The sequence below is a fragment of the Pholcus phalangioides genome, unplaced genomic scaffold (assembly GCF_987345545.1).
Source record: "Pholcus phalangioides strain wild (caught in Gottingen) unplaced genomic scaffold, Ppha-v1.0 ptg000001l_1, whole genome shotgun sequence".
Taxonomy (NCBI): domain Eukaryota; kingdom Metazoa; phylum Arthropoda; class Arachnida; order Araneae; family Pholcidae; genus Pholcus; species Pholcus phalangioides.
In genome coordinates this window covers 28138177-28154483 of record NW_028301594.1, presented here as the reverse complement: position 1 = coordinate 28154483, position 16307 = coordinate 28138177, and the positions used below count along the sequence as shown (strand labels likewise).

The 16307-nt window shown below is 36.4% G+C and overlaps 1 protein-coding gene across 1 annotated transcript in view; it reads right to left on the bottom strand.

Moving 5' to 3' along the window:
• U2af50 (U2 small nuclear riboprotein auxiliary factor 50) overlaps positions 1-16307 on the bottom strand; it is a 40797-nt gene that overhangs the window by 22468 nt on the left and 2022 nt on the right. The window contains exons 2-3 of the mRNA XM_089233568.1: positions 15398-15503; positions 14490-14617 (exon numbers count right to left, since the gene is read on the bottom strand). Coding sequence (XP_089089694.1) covers positions 14490-14617; positions 15398-15503 — 234 coding nt within the window. The remainder of the gene's footprint in view (positions 1-14489; positions 14618-15397; positions 15504-16307) is intronic.

Genomic DNA, 16307 nt, shown 5'->3' with positions numbered 1-16307 from the left:
GAATTCATTTGACATTTTTAATACATTAGATAGTATTTCAAAATAATCTTGTGCAATAACATAATTTGTATCATCCACGTCTTCAGGTGTCAATTCCAACTTTTCAGTCACCATGGCAACCAAGCTCCTGTCAGGCAATTTAAGGAAATCCCCCCCCCCCACCCTGGTTTGGCACCTAGAGTTCCAAGACCTTGCCCAAAAGCAACATCAGCTTGTAGAGTTGATGGATGCTAGTTGCATTTTTGCGCACACAAAAATCAATGGCTTTGATAAGTCAGTTGGATCAGAGAAATAGAGGTTAAATAAAAGATATTGGAACCAGTGCAGAAATAATTTGACACACGGTGAAACTCCTATACAATGATACCCTCAAAAACAATGTTATGGTTCTAACACAGTGTTAATAAATTTCATCTATAATAATACTTTTCTCCAGTCCCCTTGAGTTTATCAGTATATTGAATGTGTTTGGTACTTTATAGTGAAATACTGCATTATACGAATACTATTTAAAAATTAGGCAATTAAATTATAATGAAAATAGTGAGATTGTGTTTTATAGAGACCTATATATACTATAAATTACAAAAGGTGTAAGATCATAAAATCTATTGCAACATAACATATCAGGATTACTGAAGACTGCTTTGAAAAAAGATGAAGTTTAATAAAGCCTGAATAAGCAGGGTTGTATAAGCTAAATATTTTTTGTCACAAGAAATGTTAGGAAGTTTTACATAGCTATGATTTTTATTGTACCTCCTAAAACACAAATGGCATCATTCTCATCAGAAGGCCGCCGTGTTTAAATTTAATCACAGGCAAACAGTGACTACACACATACCTAATATTATTGGACAAAATATATCTATTTTTATACAATTGCAACTTTGGTGTTTATGTGCCCTAATAATTTATGCAACATAAGAATTTTTTTCTGCAGAAACAATCTTGTTTTCGCCAAAACTAAATGTGATGCAGCCCGTTTAAAACGATGGACGTTTTGCATCACATGATATACCGATGAAAGAAACAAACCCTTTTTTTGTTTGATGGTGGGTACACCACTCTGCCGAAAGAGCAATGCATTATTTAGCAAGAGCACAATGTAGTCAGTGCAAAATTAAAATTCAAAAATTCACGCACGCAAACACACTGTACCTCATTTAACACAATTGGCATCATCTAAATAAGAAGACCGTCATACTTTGGCTTAATCATAGGTAAATACAAGTATGCAATAACCAGCATTCTACTGAAAAAAGCAGTGCACCGTAGGAAAAAGAACTGTTTCATGCCAAAAAAGGGAAAATTAAAAAAATAATTACACCTCATTAAACACATTTGGCATCAATTCAATAAGAAGACCGTCGTGTTTTTTTTTAATCATAGGTAATGTAGCGACCTCTACTTGAACTTTCACCGATTGCGGAAAAATTATGACGTCGCACTTCGCAATTTTCTGATGCGAATAGTTTGTTACCTAGCAACGCAAGTTGCGATAAAAAATCGAATGTTTTTCTTCGCAGTCGGCAAGCAACCATTGTCATGTGATGTCTTTCAGTTTTATGTGTCCGTACCAAATTAAACATGTATTATATAAAACCTTCTGATTGTTATTATATTTAATAATGGAGCTCAACAACCGGTCCTACAGATAGGCGCCTGCACACCGGTGCCCTGCATCGGTCCCTAAACTGGGTGCCTAAACTGGCGACGCCGGACGTGATTTCGAACAGTGCCGTGATTTCGAACAGCGCCATGATTTCGAACAGCAAGCTTCTCAAGGTAAGCGAATAATCGTTTCCTCCGTTCCAAATGGACAATCCGCCGAATGTCGATCGCGTCGCTATAAAGCCGCCTCCATTTTGGAGAAACAATCCAAACTTGTGGTTTATCCAACTAGAAGCACAATTCTCGATCGCAGCGATAACTGCCGATGCTACGAAGTTCAACCATACTATCGCTGGTATCGATGCCGATATTTTATCGACAGTCCAAGATTTAGTTCTAGAACCTCCCCAGCAGAATAAATACGACGCGCTGAAGACACGATTGATTCAGGTTTACGCGGAGAGCGAATCATCGAAAATCCGTACGCTACTGCAAGGTTTAGAACTAGGAGATCAAAAACCATCGCATCTGCTTGCCCGAATGCGTGAGCTTGCCGGACGTAACTTTAGTGATGACTTGCTGAAATCGTTGTGGTTAGCGCGACTCCCCGCTAACGTCCAAGCTATACTAGCTGCTTCGAGTGAAAGGCTTCCACAACTCGCTTCGATAGCAGATAAAATCGCTGAGTTGGCCATTCCAAATATCTGTTCAGCATCCGGTCGACCTGAGAACGCAATCAGCCAATCACTGGAGCAACAAGTCGCAGCTCTGACCAAAGAGTTGAGTGAGCTGAAGGCCGCTATTCACACTTCACAGCGACAGCCTAGACCTCGATTCCGTCATCGCGAACGGTATTCTCGCTCGCGATCCCACAGCCGAGCCCAATACAAACAAGCTGAAAATGGCTTCTGCTTCTATCACACCAATTTCGGAGCTCAGGCTAAGAAATGTCAACAGCCCTGCTCCTTCAAAACCTCACCGGGAAACTAATAAGGCAGTCGTCCACCGGCCAAGGCCACGGCTGCCAATTCGTCGACAGAGTCATACTGGCCGATCCTTCCACCAACTGGACTTTTTTGATCGACACGGGCGCTGATGTGTCAGTCGTCCCGCGAACTGTCGTCAATACCCACAAGAAACCCGAGAAGTTGATTCTTACAGCCGCCAATGGTTCCTCTATCTCAACTTACGGTACCAAACTTCTAACATTGAATTTGAACCTCCGAAGGACATTTGCTTGGCCATTCATCACAGCCGACGTAACCCAACCAATTATTGGTGTAGATTTTCTATCGCATTTCAATCTGTTAGTCGATAGCAAACATCATCGCCTCATCGATGGAACGACCTTGCTATCTGCCACTTGTTCCATTGCAAGAAATATCGCAGCTCCATCTTTTTGCTTGAACGGTATCGATCTATTATCATCGCCATATCGGGATATAGTCAAAGAGTTTCCTGATATTCTCCGTCCACACATCCAAAATAAGAAAATTAAAGAGCACAATATCAAGCACTTCATTGAGACTACAGGTCCACCAGTTTTTGTCCGACCTCGACGGCTTTCCACGGAAAAGTTGAAAGTTGCGCGGAAAGAGTTCGAGTTCATGATGCAACAAGGACTTTGTCAGCCTTCGAAGAGCAGTTGGTCTAGTCCACTCCATCTAGTGCCAAAGAAATCTGGCGACTGGAGACCGTGTGGAGACTATAGAGCACTAAACAAAATCACAGTTCCTGATCGTTACCCGATTCCTTTCCTCACAGATTGCTCGCACATTCTCCACGGAACGACAATATATTCCTCAATCGACCTGATTAGAGCGTATCAACAAATTCCAGTGCACGAGCCGGATATTCCAAAAACAGCAATTACTACACCGTTTGGACTCTTCGAATTTCCGTATATGACCTTTGGATTACGCAATGCAGCGCAGACCTTCCAGAGATTCATGAATACGATCCTACAAGGATTGGAATTCGTATTCTGTTATTTAGACGATATCCTGGTAGCTTCTCCAGACGAGCAAACTCATCTCCAACACTTACGTGAAGTATTCAGTCGACTTGACGAATACGGACTGTGCATAAATGTGCCAAAATGCATATTTGGCGTCCCGACCATCAAATTCTTGGGATATGAAATTAGCAAGAATGGACTCAAACCGTTATCCGCCAAAGTAGATGTCATCAAGAACTTTATGCAACCCACTTCCGCCACTTCCTTGCGCCGATTTCTGGGCATGTTGAATTTTTACCACCGGTTCATACCTAAGTGTGCGGACCTGCAGCGACCACTCACCGCTATGTTAGCAGGTCATGCGAAAAACAGCCGGAAACCACTCAATTGGACTCAACAAGCTTCACAAGCCTTCGCCGATGTCAAGGAAGCGCTATGCAACGCCACTTTGCTCGTTCATCCAAAGCCAAACGCGCACATTTCTCTCGTAGCAGATGCATCGGACAATGCCATCGGTGCAGTGTTACAGCAAGAGCATGACGGTGTGATCCAACCTCTCAGTTTTTTCTCTCGCACACTCTCCCAGTCTCAAATAAAATACAGTGCGTATGACAGAGAACTTCTAGCTATTTATAGCGCAGTTAAACATTTCAAATGCCAGCTAGAAGGACGTCATTTTACCATTTATAGTGACCATCGTCCATTGATGTATGCCTTCAAACAAGACCCGAACAAAGCTTCGCCTCGACAACTACGGCAATTAAATTATATCGCAGAATTTACTACTGATATCAGGTATATTCCCGGACCAAACAATGTAGTTGCTGACACTTTGTCACGCATCGCAACTATTGCTTCTCCATCACCAATCGACTACGATGCGATTGCCGACTCTCAATGTGACGATGAATTACGTGAACTCCAACAAAGCTCATCCTTGAAAATCGTCAAACTGCGTTTGCCGGACAGTAATATAACGAAGCACTTGTTTTGTGACATTTCTACGGGACACATCCGTCCTTATATTCCAGAATCACACAGAAGACAAGCTTTTGAATCACTCCATACGCTTTCTCATTCAGGTATCAAAGCTACTACCAAGTTGGTTTCTCAACGCTTCATCTGGCGCAACATCAAAAAAGATTGTCAGGCGTGGACTAGAGCATGCATTGCATGCCAACGTTCTAAAGTTCACCGACACACTCGTTCCGCTCTGGCCGAATTCAAAGTACCAAACAATAGATTTCAACACATCAATCTCGACATAGTTGGCCCATTGCCATTATGCCAAGGCTCACGGTACCTCCTAACGATAATAGACAGATATTCCAGATGGATCGAAGCCACACCTATGCCAGACCAAACTGCCGAAACAGTCGCCAAAGCCCTAATTGCGACCTGGTTTGCCAGATTTGGCATACCACAGAAGATTACCACAGACCAAGGAAGACAGTTTGAGAGTCATCTTTTCCAAACCTTAAGCAGATACCTCGGATTCCAACATCACAAGACGAACGCATATCATCCTCAGGCGAATGGACTCATCGAGAGACAACACCGATCTCTGAAAGCTGCCCTAAGATGCCGAATCCAATCCCATGCAGCTTGGGTTGACGCTCTTCCATTAGCACTACTAGGCCTGAGATCAGCAGTGAAAGAAGATTTAGGATGCTCCTCCGCCGAAATCCTCTACGGATCACCATTGCAACTGCCTGGCGAGTACTTCTCCGCAATACCAGACATCAAACAATCCGATTTCGTCCATCAACTTCAAAAACTAATGCGTTCAAGGAAACCCATACCTACAACAACTCACGGATCTACGCCAACATATGTTCCTACATGTCTACAATCCGCATCTCATGTCTTCCTGCGTAACGATGCACCACACTCTGCCTTGCAACCAACGTATCAAGGCCCATTTCTGGTCAAAGATCGACGAGATAAATTCTTCGACATCGACTTCAACGGGACATCCAGGAGAATCTCCATCGATCGGTTGATCCCAGCTTTCTTAAGTGACCAGCATACCCAAGTGCCTTCGACGTCACCCGTCCATCCAAGTACAGTACCAGCAACTGTGACTCGTTCCGGTCGTCATGTCCACTTCCCCGACAGATACTCGACCACGACATTTCGTTGACACTAGGGGGGGAGTGTGTAGCGACCTCTACTTGAACTTTCACCGATTGCGGAAAAATTATGACGTCGCACTTCGCAATTTTCTGATGCGAATAGTTTGTTACCTAGCAACGCAAGTTGCGATAAAAAATCGAATGTTTTTCTTCGCAGTCGGCAAGCAACCATTGTCATGTGATGTCTTTCAGTTTTATGTGTCCGTACCAAATTAAACATGTATTATATAAAACCTTCTGATTGTTATTATATTTAATAATGGAGCTCAACAACCGGTCCTACAGATAGGCGCCTGCACACCGGTGCCCTGCATCGGTCCCTAAACCGGGTGCCCAAAGTAATTAATACTAATCATTAATCAATTAATATTAATCATAGGAATCAAGTGCATAACTATAGATGTTATATAGAAAAAAAACAATTCATTGTTTAGAAGCAGCACAATGCAGTAAATAGAATCAAATATCAATGCATATATTGTACCTCATTTAACACAGTTGGCATCATATGAATCAGAAGACCGTCGTGTTTTTGTTTAATCATAGGTAATTAATACCAATCATTAATCAGTTAATATTAATCATAGGAATCAAGTGCATAACTATAGATGTTATACAGAAAAAAAGCAATTCACTGTTTAGCAGAAGCACAATGCAGTAAGTAGAATCAAATATCAATGCATATATTGTACCTCATTTAACACAGTTGGCATCATATGAATCAGAAGACCGTCGTGTTTTGGTTTAATCATAGGTAAATATAAGCATGCAATAATTAGCATTATTCAGTAAATGTTTGATTTAACAAAACGATGACTTCAGATTTTAATGGATAAAATTTCATTATACTTTTGCTAAAAGAGTTGTTTGAATACTAACTTATATCCCACCCTCCTGTATTAGCTAGCATGCTCCAGAACTCAACAGACACAAGATTTTTGAATGTTGGGGTCTGATCCATTCCTGGCATGCTGGGAAAAACAGTTTAATAAGGATCACAGTATGTATTCAACCAATGGATTTTTACAATAAAGAACAAAATATTTATAAATTTCTCTGCATACCGGCTAATGCAGTAATTGGTTCATTAAAAGAGAACAAGTTGGGGGGGGGGGAATAGGCTCACATAAGATTTCTCAGAAGCCAAGGATATTTTCCCCCTTTAAAAAAAATATGGTCAGAGAAAATCTTTTTTGACTGTTCTGTGCTAAACATAAAGCATGATAAAAAATTCCAAAAATTTATTTTATCACTTATGGCAACCTCATCCCATTATTATTATGCCACCCCCATGACCCCAAAGCAGAATGTTTAGCACTGTTCTGCGACAAGCCCTACGCTGACTGGAGATGTTCTGCGGTAAAAATCCCCATACATGTAACAGTGTTTTTTTCACATTTTCTTAAAATTCTTCCAAATTGTTCTGCGACGTACATCGCAGATTTTGGCACATTCTGCTTTGGGGCCCCATGCCAACCTGGCACCTGGAAATTGCAGAATTTACATGAATGATTCAGCATTGAACCCACTGTCTCTCTTTATGCTGCTATTCGAAAAATGAAAATGATAGCTTCAGCTAACAAAGAAAAACTGCTGCAAAATGTAAAACCTGAAAATGATTTTAAAAGTTTCAAGACCCGATATACAAGCAATAATGGAGGGCAAGGCGTGATTTTGGCCTGCAAAAGCAGAACGTTTCTCATTGTTCTGCAATGACCGGCTAACTAGAAATGTTCTGCAGTAGTACTGATTGTTCTGTGACGTATGTCGGAGATTTCGTCATATACTCTGGGGATCTTGGCTTTGCAGTACAGATCAGTGGCACTCAAGGGTGTTGCCAGAAATGTTAGAGATAATCTTGAACAAAGTAAGAAAGGCTGTACTCCTAATTGGTATCATGCCATAGTTATCTCAAGACCAAGCTAGGACATCCCACAAAATGTGTAATTAAAATTTCAATAGCAACTCAAGAAAAATCTCTGGTGCCAGGCAGTGTTTGCCAATGTGCATCAAAAAATTCAATTTCGCTCTTCTACATTTTGTTAAGGAGTGAAAATACTCCTTGAAATTCTTGACAATTTTTTTAATAGAGTTACTTCTGTTTGCCATTTAAAAAATACCCATCTTTTTTGCAAAACTACCCCTTATAATTTTGGAAAAGAGTGAAAAAATTACTTTTTAAAATTATTTTTCTAGGTAACACTGATGCCAGGCAATCATAGAGCAGGGCATCATAGCAACTAGAAATTATATCCATGTCCAAAACTTTTATGCAAAAGATCACTGGATTGCAATTCAATTTTGATGACACTACAAAATTTTTGGAAATTACATTAGTGTGTCTACTAAGAAAAGCACAATTTATTTACAAATTAAATAACCGAAAAAGCAAAATTTATTGCACCTCATTTAACACGATTGGCATCAATTCAATCAGAAGACCGTCGTGTTATGGTTTAATCATAGGTAAATAAATATGAGCACACAATTGTGTCTACATTTTAATGAAAAAGGTAATACACTAATTTAGTTAGTACAGAATCAAACTTCAATGCACACTGTACCTCATTTAACACGATTGGCATCATTTGAAATCAGAAGACCGTCGTGTTTTCATTTAATCATAGGTAGATATAAAGGAATACCTTATTGGATATATATAGTGCATTTAGTCAAAAAATAATTTCATTATATAAAATCATAACTATGTTGTTGATCACATAAATAACAATTACTTTGACTAATCTTGCGTTTAGTTACTTTAAAAAGAGAGTTTGTGAAGTATAATACACTTGATAGTCATTTGAGAGTAATTAGCCTTCACATACAAAGGACTCCTACTCAAAAAATCAGAAAAAGTAGGAAGGGGAGGGGTACCCCGCTCAGACAACATAATTATCGCATAATAAAAAAGACCTGAATTTTAATTTTTTTTTACATTCTAAAATTAATCTTTTTTTTCTTTCATGGAATTATTTCAGTATCCTATAAGATTGACTTGAGCCAAAGCAAAATGACAGAAATGACAGTTAGAAGAAAAATTTTCGGCCAAAACAATACTAGAAACCACAGATAATTCTTTTGTCTTTTCACAATATAAATTACATTTTTTCCCCCTTTTTTTTAGTCTTCCACAGTCTAGTCTGTCAACTCTCTTCAACAATCCACACAGCAGAAATGTAAATTTTTTAAGAATGACGTTCTTTCGAGAAAACTTCCAAAACTAGTACAAAATGTGTAAATTAGAAGGTCCAATGTAAATAAGTCAAGGTGGACTAGATGGTTTTACTGAGTTGTCCATTTTTATTTAAAGGGATTCGTTTGCATTTTAATGTTCAATGCCAGTAATAATTTTTGGCAAATGAAGCACTTTAATTTCTAGCTCTTTGATGAGCATTGTAAATATTGTTTATGTCTCTGCATGCCCCAAAAATACAAAAGACCATTGAATGCTATTGGGTAACATAAGAATCCTCAAACCTAAAATAGGCCTATGTATCCAACTGCTTTGTTATGGAAACTGTTGTTTTACCTGTACACAAAATGCACACCATAATTTTGAATGTTAGTCACTGTCCAACACAATGAAGTAAATACAAAATTATTTTTTCCCATCATGACAGAGAAGTTTATAACAACTACTCTACATGTTGAACCCTCAAACTAAGCAAACAAAAAATTAATAAACCAAATGGTCCTCATACAACACCCCCGAAATAACCTTAAAAATGATACAATTTCTGCTTTGGCGGAATCATTAATTGCAATCTACAAAATTTGTAATATTTGGCAATATATTGATGATTCCCCTCCTCAATTAAAATGAATTTAACAAATTTTGTTGATAGGATTTGGTAAAATAATAACGTGATCCGCATGTATTCCCGAGGGATCGGCACGATCCGTCCGGGGAATTTGTTAGTGGTAGTAAACATCCATGCCCGAACCGGGATTCGAACCCAGACCTGCACAGTGAGAAGCTAGTTCCCTAACCACTCGACTGCCAGGCAGCGTTGGCAGATTTGGTAAAAAAGTAAGAAAAGAAAAAGTAGAAAGTAGGGCAAGTGGGAGCCCCGCACACATTATTACAATGCATTTTCTCAAAAATTAAAACATTTTGAATAAGAAAATTATTTGTTAGAAACTTTATAAAAAAAAGAAAAAACATAGCATATAGAAGGGATATTTTCTCTACTGTTTTATAATCTAATGTTTCATTGCTGAAATTTTTGAACAAAATTTTCAAACAATTTAAAAAGTCTTGATTTTTAATTTGACCAACACACCTTGAGAGGTGCATATATATTAGCATGCGGATCATGTAATGTAAGCATTTGCAATTGGTTGTTCAGTAATTTGTATGGTGTTATAAATGCTTCTTGAGCTGTTTGAACTGGACTCACTTGAAATGTTTTTTCCAACTAAACACAAAGGAAGTTAGTGCACCCAATAGCGAATCAGAACTACTGCAGGTATACAAGATCAGCGCGCCCATACACCCACACTTAATAAAAAATATTCCCCCAAAAGGGGGATTTTAGAGGGAATTCCTTTTAGTCCCCTATCTAAAGGAGATATGTGTGTGACTACCTTATATTTAATTTATTTTCATTTAAAAGTTAAATTCAACAAGGTAGTCTCAGTATTTGGTTATTTAACACTAGAACCGCAGCACTTTCAGTATACCTAGAACCGCGGACTGGGTCAAATTGATCCAAACTGTGAAAAAACTGTTTCATAGCGAAAAAAAGAATTTATTTTCGGTTCCTGGGTTTTTCCTACTCTATTCAATGTTGTTTAATTGTGTATTCATAATGGAACACTATATTTGTTTATGAATATAAAATACGCTTCAAAATTAGCTAAAAAATGATGTAATTCAGTAAAAATAAGATTTAGTGTATATTATTTACTCTGTTCAGTCCAAAAACATTTTTCAGTAATCCCATAATATGACAAAGATATAAAATAAGCATGTCAAATTGAGTATGAAAAAGTCTATAATATGATTCTGTCAAATAAATATTGATTTCTTACTGATAAGTGGAATTTATGATGAGCATGAGCTATTTTTTTTTTCATTATTCTTGCACATTCACCGCATGTTGAAGTTGCACATCCCATGCAAAAATTAAGTTTTGTTTCGACATTTTTATGTTACCTGACATAAAACAAAAGACTTGTTTATTTTTATATATTACTATTATTATTTTAATCGCTCTTGAACAGTTATATCATCAAGAGCGCACAAACGTTTTCTTCTGCGCAAGAACAGTACGTATGATGTACACAGCTCTTCAATAAGATTTTAGACTAACTGCTTTTGAAAAATTTTGTAGTTAGATTCAGGATATTGTGGAAACGTCTGTGATGCCACCTTCACCGAACATTTTCTGGGCATTTGATCGCTACAACTATGATCGTTACACTTTGTTGAATTGTAGTGTGAAATAGCTTCTGTTCTATGCGTGTGGAAGCTTTCTGGGGCTACTACTGCCAATATCGACTGCCAGATGAAGCAGTATGAGTAATGAAAAACTTATATGATTCTTTCCTTGATAAATTGTCATTGCTGCATCATTGTTCCATACAACTGTAGTTACACCATCTTTATTGAGAGTCAGATAATATTACTCTTCGATTTTGTCTCTACTAAGCTTGTATTTTTTTTACTTTTAGCATTTGAGCCAGCTTCAGTGTAGTGTAAAAAGGTGTCTGTTGAGGCATTTCTACCCTTGTTCTCAAATGGCTTGATGAGTTGCATCACTATGCGCTCTGAAACAGAGAGATTCGTTGGACACTGATACTTTCCAAGGTTTGGAAATCCGTGCAAAACGTATTTGGTGCAAGCCAGAATTTTATTCTTTTTCTGTGATCGTTTGCGTACAGAAATTTCAACTACACATTTTTTTTAGAGTTAAACTTTTACTCTCCCAAAATCTTTGAGTCCCGTCAGAATTTTAAGAATTCATGTTTACAAAGAAAAAAAATTATTTAGCTCTACTTGCCATTCCTAAATTGAAAAAAAAGATGATCTGCTTTGACAATGAATTGGCCTTGACCTTGAAAGACCTTTATTCTTCACATCTTCACGTACAAATACTTTTTAGAAATGGTAACCACTTCCAAGAAAATTCTACACCCCCTTTTTTCCTATAGAATAGTACGTTGGGTCATTTTGGGTCAAAATGATTGACCAAACCCCTAGAACCGCGATTCTAGGTATAAATACTTACAGCTCCGAAACACGAAATGTGAAGATGATAGAATTTTCGTTAATTAATATTTATATGATATCATGAAAAATCACGAATTTTTTTAATATATGCGTCTAAGTTTTTGAGATAAATGAAAACGAAGTTTGATTTGGGTCAAATTGACCCACTCCGCGGTTCTAGTGTTAATACACGGATGAACAATGTTTCTGGCTTGTGGACAATATTCCGGCTACGATTTTTTGCTGGCTGGCTGTATAAAAGCTGAATTACTCTTGAGGGTCAAATTAAAAAAATATACAAATGAAACCAATTAAAATGCACGTTTCAATGGTTACATAAGTTTTCATTAACATCAACCTGCCATTTTCTATAAAGCATATTATTTTGTAGATCATTTTATGATTCTGCTAGAGCTTTCATTCTAGCTTTATTATGTCATATCTTTCTAACCATTGGCCCTCGCAAATTTTCAGGTGATACAATGAAAAAAAAAAGAAGTCAAAATTACAGTTTCACAAATTCACCCATCAACAAATGTTCATAATCAATCTAAATCTTGCATACATTTTTGATTCAATACTTCGAATCCTATCCTTTTAAAATAATGAATTTTTAAAATAACTTGGGTGCTGCAGAGAATTTTTTTTAACAGTTCTGAACAAATGGAATATCTTATATTAAAAATAAATATGATAATCATATCCGGAAAAATCCAGAGAAGCTATCCATACTTTAATAAAGACAACCATAATTTCTTATGTGGACAGTTATTTTCTCAGTTTTTAGTTTGATCAAAAAAATTACTTTTATTTTGGGTTGCTTTAAATTTTTGGCATCCATATAATATTTTATCACAAGCCAGATAAAATCCTGAAAAGACCCGGCCGGAGCTTGTGCACTGAGTGGTAAATTCTTATTATACAGTACACCTTTTCACTACATAGGTTTTGAGTAGAACAAAGAGCAACGTCACAGATTTCAGCACTTGTCAGAACAATAAATGCTATTGCAGAACAATCAGGAAAAATTTTAAGAAAAGCATAGAAACTGTATTATGGGAATTTTTACTGCAAAACATTTCCAAAAAGCCAAGGGCTCATTGTAAAACATTCTGCTTCGGGGACTTGATATATAAATCAAGCTGATTTAAATCCCAATCACAGATTTAAATCAGATACTTATATTTCAAACAATTTTGAATAATATAATTTTTTTTTAACTTTTACGATATAATACAAGTAAATTAGAGATATTAAGATTCATATTCTTTTACACATTAATATTTAAATAAATGTGATAAAAGTATTTGTTTTTTGGGTAAAGGAATCAGGCAGACTTAATTCAGTTTTTCCATGGAACAAAGGAGGTCATTATAACAAGTGTCGACTGTATAGTTAATAAGTTAAAATGAAAACTATTTAATACCTCTAAGTTCTCGTTTCAAACTTGAAATCAAAAATGATTAAATATACAATTTGAATTTAAAAAATATGATTCAAATAAAAAATTGAATTTGATTTTTTTAAAAAAAACATGGTTTTTATCCACCCTGGACTTGATAAAAGATAAAATTAGCAGAAATTTCATAACAAAAAATAGCATAGATATTATAACAATTATCTATGCATATAAATAAATGTCTGTTCCACGTATGACTACATGCACTTATTTTAACATTTATCAAGTTAAATATTATCCGAAAAATTAGTGTTGGTCTAATTTCTATATTTAAAAAGCATTATACTTAAGAGACTTTATATTTATCTTAAAAGTATCTTACAGATCTTTAGAATTTAATATTGTTCAGTCTCCTGGAACTTACTGGAACTCCCTTAAGTATTATGTCAGATTTTTAGCCATTTTCAACCCTCCATTGTTAGCAAAATTTTGTTCACTCTGCCCCTACCTCCTAACATATAATGGGATCAGAGACATGCATGAGGAGGGGGCAGATGCCCATGCCCCAGATCAAAAATTTTTTTATGTGGAAGAAATTAAAATGTCAGAAGAAACTACTTGTATGTTATAAAATAAAATACTTTATATGTTAATATAACCAATTTCAATGCTATTTGAAAGCTAAGAACTCAAAATTTCTATTTAAGAAATTCATTGGGACTCACCCCCTCCCCAAAGCCTTTTGTGCTCCCTCCAAAGGTTGATCTGTCATATGCCTTTAACTGGATTGCTGATGTAAGTATCATTCAACACCCACACATCAAAAGCCAGCAAATAATAACCCCCCATCGATGCTGAAGTAATACTTGAATGGCCCCTATTTTTAAAAGACACAATATTTAAACCACGAACTGTTAATATAAAAATTAGATTGTGTTATTCTGCATAAATTCTTATTTTAATGTGAAAATAAAAAAAATAAATAAAACAATCCAATATTTAAATTAAAAAAATTAGATTTTTTATCAACCCTGGTTCCCATCATCCTGTCTGTAATACTAGCAAGTCATACCAAAATGGGTCTGGAAATAAAAAATACTACTAGACACAAACAATGGTATACCACGTACTCGGAATTTAGCCACCCAGTATTTAATACATACACACCTTGCATAGCCTTGTACTGCATTGGGGTTATATGCTCAAATCCTGGAGCTGGAATATCCCAATACAATGAAGGTTTCCTCCTCCTTTTTGACCTTACTGGCGACACCGGTCCTCCAGGTCTGCGAGGGCTATAAATAAAATGTAGCTAAAATGAGAAACAAAACTTCCATGATGCTTGAGTGTCTACCAGCATTCAAAAATCTCAATTTTTCACAAATCTTATGAAAAATTTTAAATTTCAAAACCCTTACATGCAATTCAACAATTGAAGAGAAATTAACCAGATTTCCCGTACTCACCATAATTTCCTGGTACATAAGTTGCTGGGATTTATAAGCTACACCCAGTAATATGACTTTAACAAATAATTTAACATCTTAACAAATATGTTTTGCTTAATATTAATTTTTAATTTTATAAAATGTATTCCGATTCACCGCTCAATGACTGATGCAGAAATGCTCAAATGAAAATAGAATTTCCCCCTTTATTTCTTGCTCATTCAAAAAGTTTTCTAATGATGGTTCACCCATTTTGGCTCCATCAAGAACTATTTTGGTGACAATTTACCCATGTCTTGTGTATTTGATATTTCCATTCCCATATGTTCTTGATGAAATATGATCAGTCACCACAGGGACTAAAAAATTGCATTAGTGCTTAAAATTCTCTGTGAGATTGCCAAGTTGGAGAATGAGAATATAGTTCCGTTAAAAAAAACTTTGACCTCAAGAAAATTTTCTTGATTTGTCAAGCCCTGATGATCACCATTAGATTTTACCCCGGAACACTTTGTTGGTTTTAAAAAAATGTGTGAAATAAACTCTTTTATGATCTTTTGGATTTGAAGCAGCACTAAAAAGGATTCAGTTTTTAATGTTCAAACTTCATGTCAATATATATTTTACCTTCTACGCCTTTCTCTAGAACGAGAGCGCCGCCGTCTTTCACGGCTTCTAGATCTTGAGTGTGATCTCCTCCTTTCTGGCCTGGGACGTCTTTCGCGTTCTCTGTCTGTAATTTTGAAAAAGTCATTCAAGTATAAAATTCAATTCTTACATACATACATGGTGAAATACATAAAGCATTATTACACCAACATATGCGTATATAAACAGCAATACTATGAAGTTACATGATAGGGGGTTGGTTGCTGATTATGATGCAAGTCATTATAATCAGCAACCATTAATTTCACATTTAAATGTAAAGTTTAAGACTATGCCAAACTAGAGATGAGGTGAGAATATTCTCCTGGATGTAAAAATTGTAGAATCATCAAGAATATTTATTTCTCGTTCATAGCCGCCAACTTTTGAAAATGAAAATTAGGGAGATTTTTGCGTGCACCCGTATTTTATACTAAAACCACTCCCTAATAAATACAAAAGGGATTTTCCAGACATAAAGTTAAAGCATAGGGAATAAAATCCCTATTCAAAAATTGAAGTAAAATAAAATAAGGATTTTACACACATGGAAGTTAAACCCTTGGGAATAAAATCCCTACGCAAAAAACAAGTGAAATTGGAGGCTGACACTTCAATGGTTATCTAAAAAAATATATTGTGTTCAATCCGAAACTATATGAACAAACATTCTGTGCGAATGACCACAAAATCATCGGAAGATGAAGGGGAAAAAGCATCAATTTTTGAAGAACACTAACTGTTTGTGACACTTGATTGATGCTTTTTTGATTTCACATGGGTGATGATGTCAGTCTTTCCACCATGACCGATGTTTATGTCCGTAACAGAACTTGTACAAAAAGAAAAAGTCAGCCCTTTTCCGGAACGTTTGATGAAAAGAAATTCA